At 39.7% G+C, this 25,933-nt stretch overlaps 1 protein-coding gene across 1 annotated transcript; it reads left to right on the plus strand.

The window, feature by feature from the left end:
• The first annotated feature begins 10,067 nt into the window (after positions 1-10,067).
• Positions 10,068-22,057, plus strand: LOC141133613 (proteinase-activated receptor 1-like). The gene is made up of 5 exons (XM_073623090.1): positions 10,068-10,134; positions 10,411-10,431; positions 14,911-14,941; positions 18,486-18,513; positions 21,083-22,057. The coding sequence occupies exons 1-5, from the start codon at positions 10,083-10,085 to the stop codon at positions 22,019-22,021; spliced, it is 1,071 nt and encodes a 356-aa protein (XP_073479191.1). The 5' UTR covers positions 10,068-10,082; the 3' UTR covers positions 22,022-22,057.
• Positions 22,058-25,933: the final 3,876 nt, after the last annotated feature.

The raw sequence follows: 25,933 nt of genomic DNA on the forward strand, positions 1-25,933 counted from the left end.
TTTTAGATTTCCGCAGAAACGAAGATCCCCCACCCCTACAGGAATATACAAACAGAGAAAGAAGTCCAAACACCATAAAAGGGGATGCAGAGCAGGATGGCAAACCCAAAAGAAAAAGAGAGTACTAGGGGAAGGCATCTACAACCTCAGCGGCAAAGAGCTCACACGAGCGGAATTAATCACACTGGACAAAGGCCTTAAATATGCACCAAAAAAGAATCTGGACAAATTCCAGATGTATATTGACATACAAAAATACACCAGGAAATTGAATATCAAGAAATACTTATTATCCAGACCACCATCTACATTGAACAAAGGAGTGGAACTTGGCAGAGGAGTACAGCATAGTGATTTAAGAAATAAGTCACTATTCAATCCACCCTCTACAAATAATGAACATATTGAGGTGTTTAAAAAAATGGTGATCAAAGACCTGGAACAACTCAAGTTCAGTAGAATCTCGGAATCCCAGCATATACAACAAGGTATAAAACAATTGGAAGCAAATAAAGATATTATAATTAGACCGGCCGACAAAGGGGGCTCCATTGTAGTACTAACTAAGGAATACTACCACCAGGAACTGATGGGACAACTTAACGATAATAACACATATCTGAAACTCAGTAGCAATCCTACTAGAGAATACAAACGAGATCTGTCCTCTTTGATTCAAAAAGGAATCAACAAAAATATTCTATCCAAAAAAGAATCTAGATATTTAGTACCGGATACATGTAGAGTTCCAATCATTTACACCATCCCGAAGATCCATAAGAATGCTGAGGCACCACCAGGAAGACCCATCATTAATGGGATTCAATCGATCAATGCAAGACTAGGGGAATATGTGGACAAATTCTTGCAACCCCTAGTACCTAACACCAAAGCCTATCTGCGTGATACCAAACATTTATTACAAATATTAAAATCTCTGGCCCTGGACCCTAATGGAAGATATCTGTTAGCAACTGCTGATGTTGCTTCACTGTACACAATAATTGAACATAGCGATGCAATAGAAGCATCTAAATGGGCTATGGATTCATTCAGCCATCTCATTTCTAAACAGAAAAGATTTCTTCTTAGAAGCCTGGCCTTTGGTATTCAACATAACTACTTCTGGTATAATGACAATTATTTTCGACAACTAACGGGTATTGGGATGGGAGCTAAATATGCCCCAAGTGTAGCCAACATATTCATGGCAAAATGGGAGGAGGATGCCATCTTTTTAAATACTCCGAAGGAACTGGTTCTATATAAAAGATTCATAGACGATTGTATTATTATTTGGAAGGGTGATGAACTGAGTTTAAGATCCTTTTTCCAATGTTTGAATATGAACCAAAAAAATATTAAACTTGAACATCAAATTAGTGAGACTAAAATCCAGTTCCTTGATCTTGAAATAAAACTAACAGCCAATATCATCAGCACAAAAACTTTCTTCAAACCGGTGGAAAGGAACAGCTATATACCAGTAACGAGTTGCCACTATGAGCCATGGTTAATCAACATTCCGAAGGGCCAGTTTATTCGCTTACGGAGAAATTGTTCAGAAAATAATGACTATCTTAAACAAGCTCAGTGGATAGGTAAGAGGTCTGAAGAAAAAGGGTACAATAAATGTTTTATAGAAGAAAAAATAACAGAAGTCAATCAAACCTCAAGGGAAGCGCTAATCCAAGATAAAATCAAGGTAAATGACAAAACAGATGACATACCTCTGATAATGGACTTCAGTATACAACACAGGAGGATGGAGAGGATTATAAAAAGACATTGGTCTATTTTAAAAACTGACAATACTTTGGAAAATATACTCCCAGAAAAACCGAGATTCATTTATAGACGAGCTCCAACTCTAAGGGACATCATAGCTAAAAATGTACCCAACCCACCCAAGAGAATAACTGATTTAACCTTTTTTTCAGGGTAAAGGATTCTATCCCTGTAAAAGGTGTTATGCCTGCATAAATACTAATCAAAATGGATACAAATGTCAGAAATTTTCTTCAACAAATACTGAACAAGAATTTGAAATAAAGGATTTTATATCTTGCAGGACTGAGGGGGTGGTATATGCTTTACAGTGCTCCTGCTCCCTCCAATACATTGGCAGAACGAAGCGACCAATGTGGAAGAGAATAAGAGAGCATATCCAGAACATTAGAAAAGGCTATCCAAAACACAGTGTTTCAAAACATTTTGATAGGTATCATAACAGAGACCCTAGGGGTCTCCAATTCTGGGCTATTCAAAAGTATAAGGCTCATTGGAGGGGTTCCCATAAAGTGAGGGAACTCAGCAAGAATGAATCCAAATGGATATTCCAGATGGGTACATTAGAACCCCATGGTTTGAACATTGAATTCGACCTGAATTGTTTTATTTCTGATTTTTAGAGATTTTTCAGATTTATATATATATATTTTTATGGTATATATTTTAATTTTATTTTTTATATTTTATTTTTTATTTTTTATTTTTTTTATTTTTTGGTCCAATATTCTCATTATTTGTCCAATACCAGTTTTTTCTGAGTGGCAATATTTGGTTCAGTTCTAGCATATAAATAATGGTCATCATCCATTTTTGCAATATTCTATCATGGAATTTTTAGATTTTAATTTTACATTTTAATATTATTTCCCTATTTCTTATATTATATATTATTTTAATTTTATATATGTATATTTTTTATATATATATCATGTCATCTTGTTTACTCCGTTTTCCATACATTTATGAGCAGAGCATGTGGATACCCCATTTTTGTGATATCATGGGGCACTGGTCAATTATCAAAACCATTAGAGACAAAGCTTTGCCATATATTCCCTCTGTGAGATGTTATACCAATTGTGACCACTGGAGGGAGTTGAAAAAGTAAACGTGATTAGAGATATCAATATATATATTTTTTACTTTTTACACACTGCGTTTTTTACACATGGAATCGTGGTTTTGATAAACCAACGATATTCATATGAATTACATGTCTAATAAAAGTAGGTTTTAACAAGATTGAAGTATATGCAGGAAGCAGAATGATGATAAACTCATGCTGTAGCCATGGCAACCACTCTGCTGTTGTGCTATAAAGCTGAGTCCGTCAGAGCTTGTATTATCCTTGAAAAAGTCACGTGACTGTGATGTAACGCGTGGAAGGAGCCAAGGACGCTCTGTGCAGATCAGCAGTATCACACAGTGTACTGCACTGAATCTGCTCCTGTCTAAGGCGGCTGACTGCTATAGTAAAACCTGCATATGCCTTAACATTATAAGGAACACGTGAGTGGATTGAAGTTTGCCTGTGTACCTTGGTATCCTAACTATTGCACAATGATTGTTTTTTTCTCTTATCTGCCTGTTTATGATTCTCACATTGGTTGTGAATAGAAGCAAAAAGCACATTGTTACTATGAAGGTCAATGAGCACCTTGATTAAGCAAGTGTTTTTAAACAGCTTTGCTAGTGATCAAAAGCTCTATACCAATCAGGATTCTACACCTGTATAATTGAACCTTCTGAATACATCCCTATATATTTATTTTTATGTGGATTTTTTATGTGAATTTTTTTACACATTTGGTGTCACTAATTTTTTATAATTTTACACTATTTTGATTGCTGGATTTTTTAGGAATTTTTACTCACCACTGGATTTATTTGACTATTTATATTTATATTTATTCTTATATATTCATTTTCATGCACATTGTGAAGCGCTTCAAATATCATTATTTATTATATTGCCAAAAGACACAACTATAAATTGCCTCATGTTAACTTTAGAAAGTTTTCTTTAATCTAATTATCTAATATTAATTTCATTTCATTTAATTTATTCATTACAATTAATAAGTATTAACAAATGAATGAATGAGATCTTTTCAGAATAATTGAGTTGAATGTATATATTTATATATCTTCTGTATGGAAAAAGTGAAGTTATATAGATTCTTATACTTGGAAAAATATACATGGTTATAAGCTTCATAAACATTCCTATGGAGAGCTAAACATTTGTTTGTAATTAGGGATCTTGAGCTGGGTTCTCACCTTCCCCCATCAGATGAGAAGGAAGGATTCACGTGACTTAAGATGCTAAAGTTTTAATGTTAGTTAAAAAATATAAGTAGTTTATATTACAATATTTCTTGATTAGGATATGAATAGGAACGTTGGGTTTTAAATTAATATAATATGCATACTGATATATGTAGTATTTGATTTAGAAGTTAAAGGAAACTTATGTTGTATATGTTAAAATAGGTTTACACATAGCTCTTCTTGCCAGTCCCCATGAAATGTTGTGAATAGAGAGAGTGTTGTATTTCAACATCTGGCGTTAGATTGAAAGTTAGAAAATCATTAGCCCTGCGGTTTTCTGTAGGACTATAATGCTGAGAGGAACCTTTAACCAGCCTTTTTTAGGAAGGAGGGGTCAGATTTTAGCAGTAAATCTAGGCTGTGGAGCAGATTTAACGGCATTCCACCACTAGACATAGAAGAAAGCACAGCTTTACTCACACACAAAGATACACATCTGATTCAATCTTCATCTTAAGAATATAATACTTTATTGATATTTTTACATTCTACAGTTTGATAGTGTTATTTTGCTATTTTATTATTAAATCAATTTTTGAGTTTTTACGCGAGAACTGAACGGACTTGGAACTTTCCTCATCAAATGTGAATTACTGAAATATCGATATTAATACCGTAAAAACAAGATTTTAACAGTATCCCTGAAAGTTGGTGGCTGGGCTGAGCAAAGGAAGGAGGTGTATGCTTAAAACCTATGCATGCACCCCATTCCTTTGCTCGGCTCAGCCACCAACTTTCAAGGACACTCAACTGGAGTGTCTGATGCACTAACCGGAGGAATCCATCTGACCGGAGAAATCCATCTAATCACCTCTGAGGACTTAAAGTGGATGTAAACCCTCCATACACCCAGTGAAGTGAACAGCCTCAGTGAAGATGAACCAAATCACCCTACATAGATTTACATGTATATCTGCTGTTTTCACATTTATATACTGTTTACAAAGTTCAGATCGTGTTAGGAAATTTTCTCTTCCTGTTTAACACAAAGTGTGATGTCTGAGCATACAGCCAAGATAGCTAAATTGCTGATTGGAGGAAAGGCACACACCCCCTCTCCTCATAGGCAGAGACTCTCAGAGGTGTTTTGTAACAGGACCAGCTGCCTGCTAATCTGTTTATAGCAACCTCCCCGACACAAATTTCAGGCTGCTTTTATCTGATGGGTCAGAGAATTTGTCAGGAGTTATCAGGCTGATATCAGAGGAACGGTTCAGGAGAGAGCTATGGGACTTAGCTCTTTAAAGAGAGATAACAAAATACTGCAGATATATGTGCCCAGCTCAAATTTCATGAATTGGGTTTACATCCACTTTAAAGCGGAGTTCCACCCACTTTTTCATCTGAACACTATCAGCTTCAGAATTGACCAAATAATTCTTCCTTTACCTTGTTCCCATGGCTTTAATTAAAGCTTCCTGTTTCTTCCACCCGTGGCTATTTCCGTCACCTCCTGCGGCGAACTGGCTACTGGGAGGTGTGTCATGATTCCCAGGAGTCAATGGGCATCGCCGCTATATACAACAGAAGTGACGTTTGCGTCGCGGCCATCTTGGTACACCCGCACTCGTCCGCAGTAAGCCTAGAGTTAGATGTCGGCAAGCGGACATCTTTATACACCCTCCGAAATCTTGCTTTTCACAGTTATTTTTAAAAGTAAACTCTGCTTATATAGTGAAATACTGTATTTAGAAGTCCGTTTGAATGCTTTGATGTTTAATTCTAAAAGCAAGACTCCGGTGGGTGTATAAAGATGTCTGCTTGCCGACTTCTAACTCTAGGCTTACTGTGGACGAGTGCGGGTATACTAAGATGGCCGCGGTGCAACGTCACTTCGGCTGCATATTCTGATGGGCAGCGGCTTTCTGATAGAACACCGCCTCTTAGCATCACCATGGCAACCAGAGACACTCCCTTCACTGGGCCTTGTGTGTAATGCACCTTATCCCGGAAAAGAGACTTAGTGGGCTTCACGTGCCCACAAGCAAGATGGAAAATGCTCAAAGGAAAGACAAAGGTTAGTTTAAAAAAAAAAACAGGAAATACAGCGGAGGTTTTACTGACATCATCATTTATAAAATGAGATTCATAACAGCAGAATGGATGCCTTTTTAAAAAAAAATATGTGGGTGGAACTCCGCTTTAAGAGAGCAACCGTCTCTGATAAAAAAGGAAATATAACATCTGATCGGCACAGATAAAAAGCATCACAGATAAGGAAACCACTGCTGGAGAATGGTATGCATTGGGAATATACCAACTGGTTGTTTCCTTCAACTACTTGTGGAAACCTGTCTATGGTGACCAGCGGGATCTGTGAGTAATCAAAGCCTATGGAGGCATTGAGAAGTTTTGCCTATATCTGCGATAGATAGGAATACCCTGCATGCTGCAGGAATTCCCTCATGCTGTTACGCTCTATTATATCTGAGTCTGTGGCAATTTCTCAAGTATGGTGAATGGATATTTTAATTGACCGGATCAGTATAGTGCTTTTTATGTCGCTCTTCTCAGTACTTTCATAATTCCCTTTCTTACATCAACAGTCTTCCTTAAACCTAATTAGTCAGGACTGACTATATTTGTGGTTGAATTCCACCTCTTTTACCAGGTATATCAAGCTGGATAATGGGTCCAACAACGTTGATTGTATACTGGTGTGCAGGGATGAGCCGAACACCCCCCTGTTCGGTTCGCACCAGAACATGCGAACAGGCAAAAAATTTGTTTGAACGCGCGAACACCGTTAAAGTCTATGGGACTCGAACATGAATAAGCAAAAGTACTAATTTTAAAGGCTTATATGCAAGTTTTTGTCATAAAAAGTGTTTGGGGACCTGGGTCCTGCTCCAGGGGACATGGATCAATGCAAAAAAAGTTTTAAAACGGCCGTTTTTTCGGGAGCAGTGATTTTAATAATGCTTAAAGTGAAACAATAAAAGTGTAATATTCCTTTAAATTTCGTACCTGGGGGTGTCTATAGTATGCCTGTAAAGGGGCGCATGTTTCCCATGTTTAGAACAGTCTGACAGCAAAATGACATTTCAAAGGAAAAAAAGGATTTTAAAACTACTCGCGGCTATTAATGAATTGTTGGTCCGACAATACACATAAAAGTTAATTGATAAAAACAGCATGGGAATTCCCCACAGGGGAACCCTGAACCAAAATAAAATAAAATGGCGTGGGGGGTCCCCCTAAATTCCATACCAGGCCCTTCAGGTCTGGTATGGATTTTAAGGGGAACCCTGCGCCAATATTTTTAAAAAAATGGTGTGGGGGTCCCCCCAAAAATCCATACCAGACCCTTATCCGAGCATGCAACCTGGCAGGCCGCAGGAAAAGAGGGGGGACGAGAGAGCGCCCCCCCCCTCCTGAACCGCACCAGGCCACATGCCCTCAACATTGGGAGGGTGCTTTGGGGTAGCCAAACCATTTCACAAAAAAACTGTCAAAAATGTTAAAAATGACAAGAGACAGTTTTTGACAATTCCTTTATTTAAAGTCTTCTTTCTTCTATCTACTTTCTTCTATCTTCCTTCAGTTTCTTCCTCCATATTCTTCTTCTTCTGGTTCTTCTGATCCTTCCTCTGGTGTTCTCGTCTGGCATCTTCCTCCGCGGCGTCTTCTTCTCGGGCCTCCTCCGCCCTCTGTTATTTAAGAACTGTCAGAAGACGAGAAGCGTAACACAGCGGGAGCCTCCCATCATGGATGCGGAGCGGCCCGAGAAGAAGAAGGGAAGAAGACGCAGCGGAGGAAGATGCTGGACGAGAACACCGGAGGAAGAACCAGAAGAAGCAGAAGATGGAGGAAGAAACCGAAGGAAGATAGAAGAAAGAAGATGGAAAAAAGAAGACTTTAATTAAAGGAATTGTCAAAAACTGTCTCTTGTAATTTTTAACATTTTTGACAGTTTTTTGTGAAATGGTAGGGGTACTTTTGTACCCCCTTACCATTTCACACGGGGGGCGGGATCTGGGGGTCCTTGTTAAAGGGGGCTTCCAGATTCCGATAAGCCCCCTGCCCGCAGACCCCCACAACCACCGGGCAAGGGTTGTGGGGGTGAGGCCCTTGTCCTCATCAACATGTAGACAAGGTGCTTTGGGTGGCTACCCCAAAGCACCCTCCCAATGTTGAGGACATGTGGCCATTTTTTAAAACATTTTTGGCCCCGGGTTCCCCTTAAAATCCATACCAGACCTGAAGGGTCTGGTATAGATTTTTAAGGGAACCCCCACGCCATTTTTTTTTAAAATTTTGGCAGGGGTTCCCCTTAATATCCATACCAGACCTGAAGGGCCTGGAATGGAATTTAGGGGGACCCCCCACGCCATTTAAAAAAAAAAATTTGGTATGGGTTTCCCCTGTGGGGAATTCCCATGCCGTTTTTATCAATGAACTTTTATGTGTATTGTCGGACCGACAATTCATTAATAGCCGCGAGTAGTTTTAAATGACTTTTTTTCCTTTGAAATGTCATTTTGCTGTCAGACTGTTCTAAACATGGGAAACATGTGCCCCCTTACAGGCATACTATAGACACCCCCAGGTACGAAATTTAAAGGAATATTACACTTTTATTGTTTGACTTTAAGCATTATTAAAATCACTGCTCCAGAAAAAATTACTGTTTTTAAAACTTTTTTTGCATTGATCCATGTCCCCTGGGGCAGGACCCAGGTCCCCAAACACTTTTTATGACAATAACTTGCATATAACCCTTTAAAATTAGCACTTTTGATTTCTCCCATAAACTTTTAAAGGGTGTTCCGCGGCTTTCGAATTTGCCGCAAACACCTCAAATTGTTCGCTGTTCCGCGAAATGGTGAACAGCCGATGTTCGAGTCGATCATAAGTTCGACTCGAACTCGAAGCTCATCCCTACTGGTGTGTCTAGCCTCCAATTTCTTTCTTTTTTCTCATCCCCATTGTTTTCTATGACTGACTAAAGAATGACCAGGATATCCCTGTGGGTTTATCATAAGCAGTGCATCTTTTCCATTATAGGGTAGTGTGCTAGATGTCCTTTGTTTTTACAAAGTTGATAACTGCTCTGTTTTGGGAACGAGCTGTAGGATTCCCTTAGTAGTTGGCTTATAGCCACTGTAGAGGTATTTAGGTGGGTGTTCTGTATTGGGGAGGGTGGGTTTGCTTACTGTGGGGATTGTGTTTTCCTCCGCCATTTATGAGGGGTGCATCACCGTCCCACACAGGGTGTTGTGTTTTAGAGGAGTTGTTTAAGGGAGGGGATAGAAACTCCTTTTTAGGGAGTTCTTTGGGTACGTGGGGATTATGGGTATTGTGCTAGAGATATTTTGTATACCGTTTTAGGCAATAAAATTAATTTTGTAGTTAAACTCTATAGGGTGTGTAGAACTCTTTGTTTTTTTATTTTTCTCTATTGTTGGTCTGTTATATTTTGATTACAACCCCCAGGTATTATTGGGTGAGTACTAATTAGTTGGGATTACCATGTCTTCTAAACTTTTGTACTTGTTTTTTACTTTACCAGTCCTGACCATAATAAATTTTAGTTCCTGGTGTAATGGCCCTAGCTGAGCTCAGACTTCCAATCACAAGCTACTAATCTAGCTATGATTACAACTGGTTTCCTTGTTGGCCTTACTCACATTTTCCTAGATTCTTTGCTTAATGGCCCTCATCATGCTTACATGCACTTCCTTGTATATTAGTCTAGGTAAGTAAAGCACACTGTATATTAATTCCACCCCATTCCAGCCTTATTTCCTTGTATTCTAGTCCCAGACTAGGCATCACTTCACTTTCTACATTGGCCAGTCATGCTTAGACATAATCTTTCTATTGCATTCTCTTGCTTTATAGGTCTGAACTTCTTAACAGCTTATAAGCCTTTAAAAGCCTTGGTTGCTCCACTTGGGTATTGTTTTGCCGATAAGGAGGTGAATTTGGCGGTTTCTCCCAATGTGAGCATTGTGCTCATGAATGTCAAGATTCAAGCCTTCAAACTGAAAAATGAATATTTTGGAAGAGGTAAGTCATGCTAGAACATGATATTGACATTGTGCATTTTAATGGATAGCGGATTAGCCAATCAGAGGACAGCAATAAACAGTACACCCATCTAATATAAGTGGAACCCTTTCCAATTAACCTCGTCCCATTCTTTACTCCCACCTTTGAGAAGGTTATTTGCCAAAGTGAAACTCCTCCCCCAGAATAGGGCTATGGTGACTCCTGTTCCCATGTCAGCGACCAATATACTGACAGTGATTGGCTGATTTCATTGTCTCCTGTACATATAAACAGATGATTGTCTTTCAGCTACATGTACATATACTGCATGGCCTAAAGTTTGTAGCAACCTTTACACATACTGTATATGAGCTTGATGGACACCTCATTTCAAAATTGTGGTTATTAATATGGAGTTACCTTTCCTTTCCAGCTATAACAGTCTCCACTCTTCTGTGAAGTCTTATAAGCCACATAAAAATAGAAAAATAAGGATCTTCACCAGCACACCTTAGTATAGTGACAATCGTGTCCTTTATTCACATAAACCAACAAGCATCCCAGACCGATGTTTAGGGACCTTGCAGGACCTCTCACTCTGCCTTGAAAAATGGATCTTATGATGTCCTGCCACATAGCACTGCAGCTCATCTCATACCAACTAGTTGTCTTTCCACTAGTTGATGGCTTGTGTGGCCCAAAAGTGGGAGACACGCTATTACCAATATTTTTCTAAGAATGTCGTCTCCATGCTTTATGATCACCTTATTTGCCTGTAGGCCAGGAGATATACAAAGCCAGAGCTTCAGACAGCTCCTCGTGCTCATGCTGAGAGGTGGCTGACCTTTTCGACAGCTGCAATCAAGCAAGGATGTGTGTGATAACAGCAGAAATTTGGTGGCAGCCCTTTGCTTGCAGTTAATCCAGCATATACCTTGCCTGTCCTCAACTCTGTAATCCAGCCATTCCTGGGCAAGTACCCAGGATTCTAAGATGTTCTACACCAGGCCAGAAAGGTTTGTCAACAGTTTTGCCAATTACTGTATACCAGGTCATGGCTTACCTTGCAGAAAAAAGGTGACACAACTTCTGCCCATAACAGATTAGTGTGTGACAAAACTGCCCTCTGCTGTTTGATGTTGCACATTATGCAGAGGAGAAATCACTTGCTGGACATAGCCCAGTATGTGCTTGAGGTGCTGGCCTGCACTAATGCAGGTGCCTTGTCAGAAATGACCATTAGCAGAGGTGTGCATTTAGGCCTGTTTGTGCAGTCTTTGTTATTTTGTGCCAAATGCCACTCTTTCTTCCCCACTGTAGCTTTAATTTTTTTAAGAGGAAACCCTTCCCGTGCCTTCTGTCTCCAGTCTCCACATTCTGGTTGTGCTGCCTTCAAACTGTGGTGTCACTGGCCTGTATGTAACCAGCAATACCTAAGGACTTATGTGTAAAAAAAATTCTAAGCTTAGTGCAAATCATTTAAGACCTGGGCAGCAGTACTCATATACATTCCCTGGCCACGGTATTAGGTACACCTTGCTAGTGCCGGGTTGGACCCTCGTTTGTCTTCAGACCTGCCTTCATTCTTCGTGGCAAACATTTAATAAGGTGTTGGACACATTCCTCAGAGATTTTGGTCCATAGTAGACATGTGCACTGACGAAAAAGTTGTTAGTTTTCATTTCATTTGTTTTTTTTTTTTCTTTTCATTTTTCAGGTCATTCGTTATGATCACAATTTGTAAATTTGAAAAAAAATCGTAAATTTGAAAAATTAAAAAAAAAAATTCAGAAATTCAAAAAAAATTAGAAAACCTGAAAATCTGAAACAATAACTAACTAATAATAACTTAACTATTACAGGTATTGGAATTTCCTTTCAAATTTGGCTGTTAGTGAACGTCACATATACAAATGTATCCGAAGTTACGAATTATCTGAAATAAGGAATGCCACATGTAAACAAATGGAATGGAACAAATTAACAATAAAATAATAATAATACGTTTTTATTATTTTAATTGTAATTTATTATTAATTCATTACGTTCTATTCGTTTAGATATGGCATTCATTATTTCGGATAATTCGTAACTTCGGATAAATTCGTATACATTACGTTCACTAACAGCCAAATTTGAAAGGAAATTTCAATACCTTTAATTTAATAGCTAGTAATAGTTAAGTTATTATTTCAGATTTTCAGATCTCCGAATTTCCGATTTTTTCGTATTTCCATTTTTTTACGAATTTCTGTTTTTTTTTAAATTACGAATTTCCATTTTTTTTTTCAGATTTACGATTTTTTTTGAATTGACGAATTTATTAATTTTTGAATATTCGAAAAAGTACCTTAAACAAGTCTTCATTAATACATTCACTAACAGCCAAATTTGAAAGGAAATTCCAATACCTATAATTTAATAGTTAGTAATAGTTAAGTTATTATTAGTTAGTTATTTTCTCATTTGTTCATTGACAGACACAGCTTTCTTTATTCAGAACAGTAGGGTTATATCATCTCCGCTGGAGTAGGACTAGGCAGAACAAAAAAACAACCCCTGGCTACACCCATGGGCTGTCCTCCGTCAGTATATAACCCCCTCCCTGCTATAGGTATTCAGTTTAGTAGAAAGCAGTAATAGAAGTATCAAAAAAAAAAACTCCATAGAGAGATAGGTGCTGTGTCTGTCAATGAACTCAGAGAAATGGATTTTACGGTAAGTAAAAAATCCTATTTTCTCATTCCTTCATTGACAGACACAACCTTCTTTATTCAGAATGGTAGGGATGTCCCAAAGCAGTGCTGAACATGAGGGGTGGGACAGCAAAAAATCCCAAGGCTAACACAAAAGCCAACCAGGTAACAGGAGTTTCACAGGACAAGCTGGAACCCAACCTGAACGATACCCCTTCAAGAGGAATTAGACCCTCTTAACAGCAGCCTGCAAAAAGCTTGCGCCCAAAAAAGGCACCCGCAGATGCCAACCCGTCCACTTCGTAGAAATTGTGAAAAATGTGCCACGAACTCCTGAAAACAGAAGGCCCAAGATGCACTTGGCGCCCGAGAAGATTGTACCGTAACAGGGAAAGCAGGAACCCAATGCCTGACAGAATAGCCCAAAGTCATAATCTGTCTGATCCATCCAGAAGAAGATCGCAGAAGAAACAGACAGCCCCTTTCTTGGCCTGTCCGTGAGTACAGAGAGCCTGACCTCCAAAAGACTCAGTGGCTGGCAAATACAACCAAATCCCCCAAACCACATCCCGGGCAGATAAGGCAAATTCCTTGGGATGTGATGCCAGGGACACAAGAAATGAAACACAATGTCCTTGTTCAAATGGAAACCCAGGGACAGAACTATAGAAAAGGGTGAAGCACTGCCTAAACCTGGGTAAGGTGAACAAGAAGATAACGCCACCCTTTTCAACACCCTGTGAGTAGAGGTGAAGGCCACCAAGAGGCCACCTTCCGAGACAGAGTAAGCAGTGGAATCTCCCGATATTTTGAGGGAGGGAGAGAGAGAGCCGCTCTTGGAGAACCGAAAACACCAAGTTCACTGAATACCTAGAGCAGGGAGGGGGTTATATACTGACTGAGGACAGCCCATGGGCGTAGCCAGGGGTGTTTTTTTTGTTCTGCCTAGTCCTACTCCTGTGGAGATGATATAACTCTACCATTCTGAGTAAAGAAGGCTGTGTCTGTCAATGAAGTTAGAGAAACAGATTTTATGGTAAGTAAAAAATCCTATTATTTAAGATTTTTGGGTTTTCAAATTTCCGAATTTTCATTTTTTTTCGAACTTCCAAATTTCTGGGGTTTTTTTACGAATTTCCCATTTTATTTAAAAATTTACAATTTTTTTCAAATTTACGAATTTTTAGATATTCAAATTTACAAATTTTCAGAAAAGTTTGTTAAATGGGTTGTCGTTAATTCGGATATTTCCGAATTAACAAATTTGTCGAAATTTGTTAAAAATTGAATTCGGAACGAAAGGGGGCTTATACCACCCAAGTCGACTGAGCTTGTGGAGATGAACACCATATATGGGAAACCATCAAGGATCCAGATCACCTCGGTTCCTTATGGTAATAATCAGCAACAGATTTGCATCAAACAAATGGATGAGGCTCAGATGGAGGAAAGGAAGAACAGAGGAGGTCCTCTTGCTCACACGATGAAACCCAAACTCAAAGAAAGGTTCCACATAGTGTGATAACATTTAAAATTGCATTTATTAACCACTTGACAACTGGGCACTTAAACCCCCTTCCTAACCAGACCAATTTTCAGCTTTTGGTGCTCTCACATTTTGAATGACAATTACTCAGTCATGCAACACTGTATCTATATGAAATTTTTGTCCTTTTTTTCACACAAATAGAGTTTTATTTTGGTGGTATTTAATCACCGCTGGGTTCTTTATTTTTTGCGCTATAAAAGAAAAAAGACTGAAAAATCTGTAAAAAAATACATTTTTCTTCATTTCTGTTATAAAATTTTGCAAATTAGTAATTTTTCTTCATATATTTTGGCCAAAATTTATACCACTCCATATCTTTGGTAAAAATAACCCAAATCGGTGGATATTATTTGGTCTTTGTGAAAGTTATAGAGTCCACAAGCTATGGTGTGAATATCTGAAAATTGATCACACCTGAAGTACTGACGGCCTATCTAATTTCTTGAGACCCTAACATGCCAGAAAAGTACAAATACCCCCCAAATGACCCCTTTTTGGAAAGAAGACATTCCAAGGTATTTAGAAAGATGCATGGTGAGTTTTTTGAAGTTGTCATTTTTTCAATTCTTTGCAAAATCAAGTTTTTTTTTTTACTTTTTTTTTTCACAAAATTGTCATATTAGCAGGTTATTTCTCACACACCGCATATGCATACCACAAATTACACCCCAAAACACATTCTGCTATTATTCCCGAGTACGGTGATACCACATGTGTGAGACTTTTACACAGTGTGGCCACATACAGAGGCCCAACATGCAGGGGAGCACCTTCAGGCGTTCTGGAGCGCCCAGGCCAATTCTGACATTTCTCTCGTATAGGTAAAAATCATCATTAGCTAGAAAATTACATAGAACCCCAAAACATTATATATGTTTTTTTAGCAAAGACCCTAGAGAATACAATGGCGGTCGTTGCAACTTTTTATCTCGCACGGTATTTGCGCAGCAATTTTTTTAACGCCTTTTTTTTGGAAAAAAAACTGTTTTGTGCTTTACAAAAATCAAAACAGTAAATTTAGCCCAATGTTTTTGCATAATGTGAAAGATGAAGTTACGCCGAGTAAATAGATACCCAACATGTCACCTTTCAAAATTGCACGCGCTTGTGGAATGGCGCCAAACTTTGCTACTCAAAAATCCCCATAGGCGACGCTTTAAAATTTTTTACTGGTTACATGTTTTGAGTTACAGAGGAGGTCTAGGGCCAAAATTATTGCTTTCGCTCTACCGATCGCAGCGATACCTCACATATGTGGTTTGAACACCGTTTTCAAATGTGGGCGGGACTTATGTATGCGTTCGCTTCTGCATGCGAGCACACAGGGACAGGGGCGCTTTAAAAATGTTTTTTTTTTTTATTGTTCATTTTACTTTATTTATTTTAGTTTGATGCTTTTTTCCCCAAAAAATTTTTTTTGACCACTTTTATTCCTATTACAAGGAATGTAAACATCCCTTGTAATAGGAATATGGCATGACAGGTCCTCTTTACAGTGAGATATGGGGTCAATAAGACCCCACATCTCACCTCTAGGCTGGGAAGCCTGAAATTGAAAAAAAAAAAAAACGATCCTGGCTTCGATCGTAGCGGTGAGTCGGTAGAAGCACCGGAGGGCGGCGGGAGTTGGGACATCCCCTCTCGCCTCCCGTAAGAACGATCAAGCAGTGGAACAGCCGCTATGATCATTCTTATGGTGTAGGGAATCGCCGGCTGAAAAAGCTGATATCTGAATGATGCCTGTAGCTGCAGGCTTTATTCAGATATCCCTGCACAAAGTCAAGGACGTTGTATGACGGCCGGTGGGCGGGAAGTGGTTAAAACGCATTTTTTTTTTTTTAACACAAAGTTGTCCATTTATACAATATTTCTAACACATAACATGTACATACCAAAAATGACACCCCAAAATAGATTCTCCTACTCCTCCTGAGTATGGCGATACCACATGTGTGAGACTTCCACAGCCTGGCCACATACAGAGGCCGAGTACAGACGGGGTATTGCAGAGTATTGTGGGGTATTGCAGAGTACTGCGGGGTATTGCAGAGTATTGTGGGGGTATTGCAGAGTACTGTGGGGTATTGCAGAGTATTGTGTAGGTATTGCAGAGTACTGCGGGGTATTGCAGAGTATTGTGGGGGTATTGCAGAGTACTGTGGGGTATTTGCAGAGTATTATGGTGCTATTGCAGAGTATTGTGGGGGTATTGCAGAGTATTGTGGGGGTAATGCAGAGTAATGTGGGGTATTGCAGAGTAATGTGGGGCATTGCAGAGTATTGCACAGCATTGCATAGTAGTGGGGATGGCTGAGCATGGATGGATTAATGGCTGGATGTCTCTGTGCAGCGCTGTAGGCACTACACATCCAGCCCACAGCGCTGCAGCCATCCATCCATCCCCCTCTCCACTCACAGTGTACCGATCGGTACACAGGAGGGGAGGAGAGGAATCGGCGTCATCAGATGACGCCGGTCTGTTTACATGTGATCGCGCTGTCATTTGACGGCGCGATCACATGGTAAACGGCCGCGATCAGTGGCCATTTACTGGGATCCAGAGGACCCGGCGGTCACAGATGTGTTTGGGTGTGCGCCCCAGGGGTCGCGTGAGGGGGGAATTCTGGGAGGACGTCATATGACGTCCTCCCAGAGTTAAGCAACCGCCCTGAAGCCGTCATTCGGCTATGGGCCGGTTGTTAAGTGCTTAAAAAAGGAGGCCAAGCAAACACTCACGTTTCTGAAGCATATAAAAGGCTCATAAGAAGACATAAAAAGGCGCAATGATGTTGGCAGAACTTGACCAGACGTGTTTCGTCTGATTAGACATCATCTCGGGGCCATGATGTTTAAACGATGCTCAGTTGGTACTAAGGGGCCCAAAGTGTGCCAAGAAAATATCCCCCACACCATTACACCACCACCACAAGCCTGAACCATTGATACAAGACAGGATGGATGTAAGCTTTCATGTTTACACCAAATTCTGACCCTACCATCTGAATGTTGCAGTAAAAATCCAGCCTCATCAGACCAGGCAACATTTTCCCAATCTGCTATTACTCAATTTTGGTGAGCCTGTGCAAATTGCAGCCTTAGTTTGCTGTTCTTAGCTGACAGGAGTGGCACCTGGTGTGGTCTTCCGCTGCTGTAGCCCATCTGCTTCAAGTTTTGATGTGTTAGAGATGGTATTCTGCATACCTTGGTTGTATTGAGTGGGTATTTGAGTTACTGTTGCCTTTCTATCATCTCAAACTAGTCTGCCCATTGTCCCCTGACCTCTAACATCAACAAAGCATTTTCTTCCACACAACTGCCACTCACTGGATATTTTCTCTTTTTCGGACCATTCTCTGTAAACCCGAGAGATGGTTGGGCGTGAAAATAACGGTAGATTAGCAGTTTTTGAAATACTCAGACCAGCCCGTCTGCCACCAACAACCACGCCACGTTCAAAGTCATTTAAATCCCCTTTCTCCCCTATTATGATGCTCAGTTTGAACTTCAGCAAGTTGCCTTCACCACGTTTAGATGCCTAACTGCATCGAGTTCCTGCCATGTGATTGACTGATTAGCAATTTGTGTTACCAAGCAATTGAACAGATGTACCTAATAAAGTGGCCAGTGAGTGTATATTGAAATACTCAATAGAAGTGAACCACAAATTTAAAAACATTGCACTATCCCCTTTAAGAAAAACCTCTTAATAACACAAAAGCCATACAGAAGAAAATACATGAAAAATTAATGAATCCGAAAAGTGAACACTCCACAAAGTGATAAACAATTAAAATCAATCTGTGATAAACATGAACAGTGTCCAAAGGAACATTTGTGAACCAAACCAAAGATGAATAATTGTTAAAGTACAACGTTTCTGTTCAATGTTTACTTCAATGCTCCACTAATACACACTCCCACTGCTTATCAGATAGTTAGACCGCATAATTCAAGAGGTCTAACAGTGCTTAAATAAAGTATAAAAATTAAGGATGGATCATAGATCAATTACTCATTTTAAGGATTTTTCAGCCAGGTTAACTTAAACAGTACCCATTATAGAGGAAACACAGATAGATTCCATAACATAGTAATTTAAAACACTAGCATTTTTTATTATAAAGAAAAGTACTCACAACCAGTGTTAGGAGACAAGCATGTTAAAAACACTTTGCAGAGTGGACGTGATGATGTCACTGCTAGTCTCCGACCAATGTGTGTCGTCACAAAAGGACGCTTTTAAAGGGCTATTGGATAATGGCTGACTGATACAGATACATTACACAAGCTGCAGAAGAGATCACAGTAAGGCATCACTCCTTCTGCAACACTAAACCAGTAGTCAAAAACCAAATAATAAAACAATGATCCCTTAAAAAGAAAAACAGAAAAAAACTTATATCATTAAAATGATATAAAACACTGAAAGGCAGTACAAATGAAAAAAATAAATACATGAATTAATAAAGTAAAAGTTTTTATGAAGCAGAAACATTTGTTTTGTTTAGTTTCGGATAGATTCGTTATGTTACTAATTTTGTTTTGTTATGGAATTTGTTTAGTTTGGTTTCAGAATTTATTTTGTTTTATTTATGTAAAATTGTGTTTTATTTTCACTAAAATGTTTTCATTTTATAAATTTTCTAATGAATTCCCACTTTCCAGAATGATTAGAATTTGGATCGGTCTAAAAACGATCGACTAGTTTGAATTCTGCGTGAAGAATAGCTGGTTGTTAAGCAGTGGGCAGGGAAGCCGACCGCCCAGGTCTTTAACAACCATGACTCATCATCTGTCAGCGGGCTTACCCACTAACAGATGAATTTAAAAAAAAGAATGCCACAATACAAAAATGTTAAAACAAAAACCACATGCCCCCCAGTCCATACCAGGCCCTTCGGGTCTTATATGGATTTTATGGGAACCCCACACCAATATTAAAAAGGGGCATGCAAGGGCCCCTCTCTGAACCATACCAGGCAACATGGGCTCTGCCCTCACACCCTAAAGCACCTTGTCCCCATGTTGATGGGGACAAGGGCCTCATCCCTACAACTGTGGCTGGTGGTTGTGGGGGTCTACTGGCAGGGGTCTTATCGGATTTTGAAAGCCCTCTTTAACAAGGGGCTCCCCAGATCCTGCCCCCCATTTTCTTGCTCACCCCCCTTTCCTGACCTGCCGGGCTGCATGCTCGTATAAGGGACTCTTATGGGTTTTGGGGGGACCCCACATTGTTTTTTTTTTCTTATTTTGGCGCGGGGTTCCCCTTAAAATCCATATCAGACCCAAAGGGCCTGGTATGGACTGGGGGGGACCCCATACCATTTTTAAAAACATTTTTGTATTGCTGACATTCTTTTTTTTACATTCAGCTGTCAGCGGGGAAGCTCACTGACAGATGATGACTCATGCTTGTTAAGGGCATAGTCGGCCAGCTTCCTGTCCCCCTGCTTAACAACCAGCTATTCTTCACACAGAATTCAAATCGGTTGATCATTTTTTGACCGTTCCGAATTCTAGTCATTCTAAAAAGTTGGAATTCATTTAAAAACGAACAAACAAAACAAATTTTAACGAATTTCAATGAAATTCATTACTTATTTGTTACGATTTCATTCAAAGATTTGGATACATCCAAATCCCTGAATAACCAATAATTTGTCTGAATTTGCATTCTGACCGAAAGGAATTGCACATGTTTAACAGGTAGTACTGGTGGCAATCTAAGCACAGAAGCCAGTTATACAGATATAGAAAAGAGATGCAAAATAGAACATTCAAAATATTGATATGGATAGATAAAACCTGACGAAAGAGTATTAGAATCTTTTTGCTATTAATCAAATGACTAAGTAGACTTGATAGAGTCAGAGTTAAAGTCACAAAAGAGGTCCAAGTCCTAAACAACCCAGGACTCCGGACCAGTTTCCAATTATAAAGAATCTCAGTTCTGGGACTGCTGTTGTTGGTTTGTCTGATCCAAGAAGGACTAGGCAGCACAATGCTATCGTGTCTACTGGTTTGAAACAAGTCAGTGACCTAAGACCATCAACCTTCAATTAGGAAAAGGGAGTGGAGACCACCGAATCTATTTCCTAGAAGTGGCAGATTGCCACCAGCTTCAGAAGATGGGTAAAAGAAGAAAGGAAAGAAAGGATAAGGGTGAGGTGAGGATGTAGAAGGAGCAGGGGGTGTATAGGTTTGAGGCAGTTGAGGAGAGGGAGGATAAGAAGGTAAGGGGGAGAGAGAAAAACAAGGGGGGGAAGGGAAGGAAGAGGGAATTGGGGGGTATAGGGAGGAAAGGGTAAATTAGAGAAGATGTATAAGTAAGAGAATAGAGAAAAGCAGAATTGTTAGGAGGGGAAAGGAAAGATATCCTGACTACATGCCTATCTAAGTGAAATAAGTTGTTTTTTAGGTGATAAGAATATATCAGACTCTCTGAGAGAGGGTCTAAGCATCTCCCTGTGTTGCTGTGTACCGCAGAAGCTCTCTATACAGCCAGAGCTCCGATAGATGCAGCCATCTAGATGGCCGACCGGACATGACCCCTGATTGCACATTTTCAAGTGTTTTTTTGTTTTCTATGCAGAATGTGTTGCTCTCCTAAATATTTATTTTAATCTTAAAAAAAAAAAAAAAAGATACATGTTATCTGGTTTAGTTATTGATAGAAATATTATGTTTTCATCTTCCAGTGTGGAAACCTCCTAAAAAAATTTGGATGTTAAATATGCTTACCCCACTGATCTATACTGTTGTGTTCCTTGTGGCTCTTCCTCTCAATATCATGGCGATTATCATGTTCCTGGTGAAGATGAAGGTCAGGAAGCCAGCAGTGGTCTACATGCTGAACCTCGCCACTGCAGATGTCCTCTTCGTTAGCGTCCTGCCTTTTCATATTGTCTACCGATTTTTAGAAAATAACTGGCTCATCGGAGAAGGAATGTGTCGCTTTGTCACGGCAGCATATTACTGTAACATGTACTGCTCCATCCTGCTTATGACCAGTATCAGTGTGGACCGTTTCCTGGCCGTAGTCTACCCACTGCGATCTCTCTCCTGGCGCACAGTGACCCGAGCCTGGCTGGTGTGTGGTGTCATCTGGGTCATCTCAATGGCCAGCACTGTGCCCCTGCTCATATATAAACAATCAGTTCGTATGCTAAATATCACAACGTGTCATGATGATAAGAATGTTTATGTTCGTCGTGGTTATTATTTTTACTATTTCACCACTCTTATCTCACTTTTCTTTTTCCTACCATTATTCATTACAACTTTCTGTTACATTGGAACCATCTGCAATCTCAGTAGATCAAAATTTGATCGCACCCGTAAGAGATTGCGAGCTATCCGTCTATCCGTGGTTGTGCTCAGTGTGTTTGTTCTTTGCTTTGGCCCCACCAATGTCCTCTATTTTAGCCACTATGTGAAGATGTATACGTATTTGGAAAATTCTCTGCATTATACCTACATCCTCTGTGCCAGTATCAGCAGTATAAACTGTTGTTTGGATCCTCTTATCTACTATTTTGCATCCTCCCAGTGTCAGAGATACGTCTACAGCTTGCTCCATTATAAGAAAGATCATCGCCCTCCTTTAAAGCTAAAACAGACCCCTACAAACAATGAACAGACAACTGAAAGCACTCTTTAACCACTTGCTCACTAGGCACTTATACCCCCTTCCTGCCCAGACCAATTTTCAGCTTTCAGCGCTCTCATACTTTGAATGAAAATTGCCCAGTCATGCAGCACCGTACCCATATGAATTTTTTAGCATTTTTTTCACACAAACAGAGCTTTCTTTTGGTCGTATTTAATCACCACTGGGTTTTATGTTTTGGCTAAATAAATGTACAATGATCAAAATTTTGAAAAAAAACCCCAAAACTTTCAACAGTTTATTATAAAATTTTGGAAACAGGTAATTTTTCTCCTTCGCTGTTGCACAGTGACAAGGCTGCACTGATGGGCACTAGTAGGCTGCACTGATAGGTGGTATTGATAGGCGGCCCTGATGGGCACTTATAGGCAGCACTGATAAGTGACACTGATGATGAGGCAGTGATTGGCAGTACTAATGGGTATTGGTAGGTAGCACTGGTGGGCACTAATTAGCAGTACTGATGGGCACTAGGGATGAGCTTCAAGTTCGAGTCGAACTCATGCTCGACTCGACTCAAACATCGGCTGTTCGCCAGTTCGCCGAACAATTTGGGGTGTTCGCGGCAAATTCGAAAGCCGCGGAATACCCTTTAAAAGTCTATGGAAGAAATCAAAAGTGATCATTTTAAAGGCTTATATGCATGGTATTGTCATAAAAAGTGTTTGGGGACCTGGGTCCTGCCCCAGGGGACATGTATCAATGCAAAAAAAGTTTTAAAAACAACCGTTTTTTCGGGAGCAGTGATTTTAATAATGCTTAAAGTGAAACAATAAAAGTGTAATATTCCTTTAAATTTCGTACCTGGGGGGTGTCTATAGTATGCCTGTAAAGGGGCGCATGTTATGGATGCATCCCATCATGGATGCAGAGCGACCCAAGAATGAAGCAGGGAAGAAGACGCTGTGGAGGAAGATGCCGGACAAAAACACTGGAACAAGAAGCAGAAGATCGGAGGAAGAACCAGAGGAAGAAGTAGATGGAGGAAGAAACCGAAGGAAGAAGGTAGAAAGAAGGAAGAAGACCAGAAGAAGATGGAAAGAAGAAGACTTTAAATAAAGGAATTGTCAAAAACTGTCTCTTGTCATTTTTTAACATTTTTGACACTTTTTTTGTGAAATGGTAGGGGTACTTTTGTACCCCATTACCATTTCACACAGGGGAGCGGGATCTGGGGGTCCCCTTGTTAAAGGGGGCTTCCAGATTCCGATAAGCCCCCCACCCCCCGACCCCCACAACCACCGGCTAACAGAAGCCAGTTAATGGCTTTCTTCTTTTCTACATGAGTAGGGAAGACCCTCACCATGCCAACATCCCAAATATATATTCAAGGATTGACCAAGTCAAAAAATTAGTGGACTTTGTGGGCACACAATGAGAGAGAGAATCACTAAAAAAGTATAAATTTTATTACAACATAATTAAAAAACATATAAACAACATACAAACAACACCCTGTAGGGACACAGTCATCAGTTACCCAATAATGCAGTTATAGAGAACTGGACCTACGGTACAAAAATTAATTTAATACTGTATCAAGGTAAAAGAAAAATTTCTGATCCAGTAATGCCTCCAAAAACGTGCTCGTCGGCGCGTTTCACTAAAATATTAGCTTCCACAGAACAGATACTGTGTAGGTGCTGGTATATTTAAAAACAAGAGAGTACATGTATAAGTATTTAATGTAGTATATATCTATATAGGTATGAATTATGTTGTTACAACATTTCTCCAGGAGGAATACATATACACTACTAATACTAATTACATATAGACATAACAACGTGTATGCTTGCCTGGTAAACTTGTGGTTCAAGGTGTGGGAGAACTTGACCAAACTGACAGACAACCAAAAAAACTAAATTGCATATGTGTGTCTATGGTAGTATGATACACATATATCATGTGGTCTATAGTAGATACCACTAAATAAAACAAAAAAACAAAAAACAAGCATATGCGTTATAGATTAGGGTGCTACTATAAAGGTCCCCTAATTCAAAGACCGATTTGTGTTAGACTTAGCTCTCACCTGGTATATAGTAGTCATGTATAGGTATTTGAATATAAATTACACACAGCGGTAAGTGGTCACAAATTCCCACAATAAGCCTGTTCAATACAGTATCTAAAAATAAACCAAGTCAATATTCAGATATTGACCCTTTAGATAGGGTATATATAATAGAGAAAAATTACCAAAGAAACTATCTAGAGAGTACCTTACCAATAGTACCGAAAATGGACGTACATGAGGTGGTAAGAAAAGACTTCTCAACGACTTGCACCCGGGGGGTTTACAGGAACATACTAGATCCAACCCTAATGAGGAGACCTTGGGTATGTCTGCTCATAAATCTTCTGCACATGTAATTGAACACGACAGGGGTAAGTCAAGCTCTGCACAATCTTCCTCCCTTTCCGGTACTATTACACCTTTGGTTTTTTCCGGCCCAAACAAGGGGGTGGTGCCTCCACCAAAAGAAAGTAAAGTAAGCAGCAACTTGGACCTGTTCATAGTCAAAACTCCTCAATAAATTACATCTTAAATGTAATCAACCTGTCAGATTATAATTTGCAGAAATAGAAGTACTAGGTTTGCATCTAACCTTTTGTCTCATTCAGGAAATAGATCAATTTGAGACTATTAAGGACCTAAACTTGTTTGCTCGTAAGCTGACCTATAAGTATTTATTTGATCAAGAAAACTTTTTCAGTGAGGGATTTCCGAGCACTAAGAGATCTTATGGATCTCTTGGAAGAAAATGAACAATTTGAGCAGCAATCACAGATTTCCCAAGTTTTAGAGTGAAATTATGTTCCGAATGTCCCTATTGACAATGCTTCACAAATTACTATGAAAAAGAAATCAGAGAAATTTCCCCCATTACAAACCAATCCAAATGTCCTGGCTTTTGTTAGACAGATCACAAAGAAAATTGAAAAGCTACAAATATGTCCCCATAATGTCGATAATTTGTCCCCCGTTCAGTTTACAAAAACTTTGTGCACAAGAGGGAATTAGGGATGAGCCGAACACCCCCCTGTTGGGTTCGCACCAGAACATGCGAACAGGAAAAAAGTTTGTTCGAACACGTGAACACCGTTAAAGTCTATGGGGCACGAACATGAATAATCAAAAGTGCTAATTGTAAAGGCTTATATGCAAGTTATTGTCATAAAAAGTGTTTGGGAACCTGGGTCCTGCCCCAGGGGACATGGATCAATGCAAAAAAAAGTTTTAAAAACGGACGTTTTTTCAGGAGCAGTGATTTTAATAATGCTTAAAGTCAAACAATAAAAGTGTAATATCCCTTTAAATTTCGTAGCTGGGGGGTGTCTATAGTATGCCTGTAAAGGGGCGCATGTTTCCCATGTTTAGAACAGTCTGACAGCAAAATGACATTTTAAAGGAAAAAAGTCATTTAAAACTACTCGCAGCTACTGCATTGCCGGTCCGACAATACACATAAAAGTTCATTGATAAAAACGGCATGGGAATTTCCCACAGGGGAACCCCGAACCAAGATTAAAAAAAAAATAATGACGTGGGGGTCCCCCTAAATTCCATACCAGGCCCTTATCCGAGCACGCAACCTGGCAGGCCGCAGGAAAAGAGGGGGGGATGAGAGAGCGCCCGCCACCTCCTGAACCGTACCAGGCCACATGCCCTCAACATTGGGAGGGTGCTTTGGGGTAGCCCCCCAAAACCCCTTGTCCCCATGTTGATGAGGACAAGGGCCTCATCCCCAAAACCCTGGCCGGTGGTTGCGGGGGTCTGCGAGCGGGGGCTTATCGGAATCTGGAAGCCCCCTTTAACAAGGGGACCCCCAGATCCCGGCCCCCATACACAAAGTACCCCTGAACTCGAAGCTCATCCCTATAGGGAATTATTTTTAA

Source organism: Aquarana catesbeiana, linkage group LG03 (assembly GCF_042186555.1).
Source record: "Aquarana catesbeiana isolate 2022-GZ linkage group LG03, ASM4218655v1, whole genome shotgun sequence".
Classification (NCBI taxonomy): Eukaryota; Metazoa; Chordata; class Amphibia; order Anura; family Ranidae; genus Aquarana; species Aquarana catesbeiana.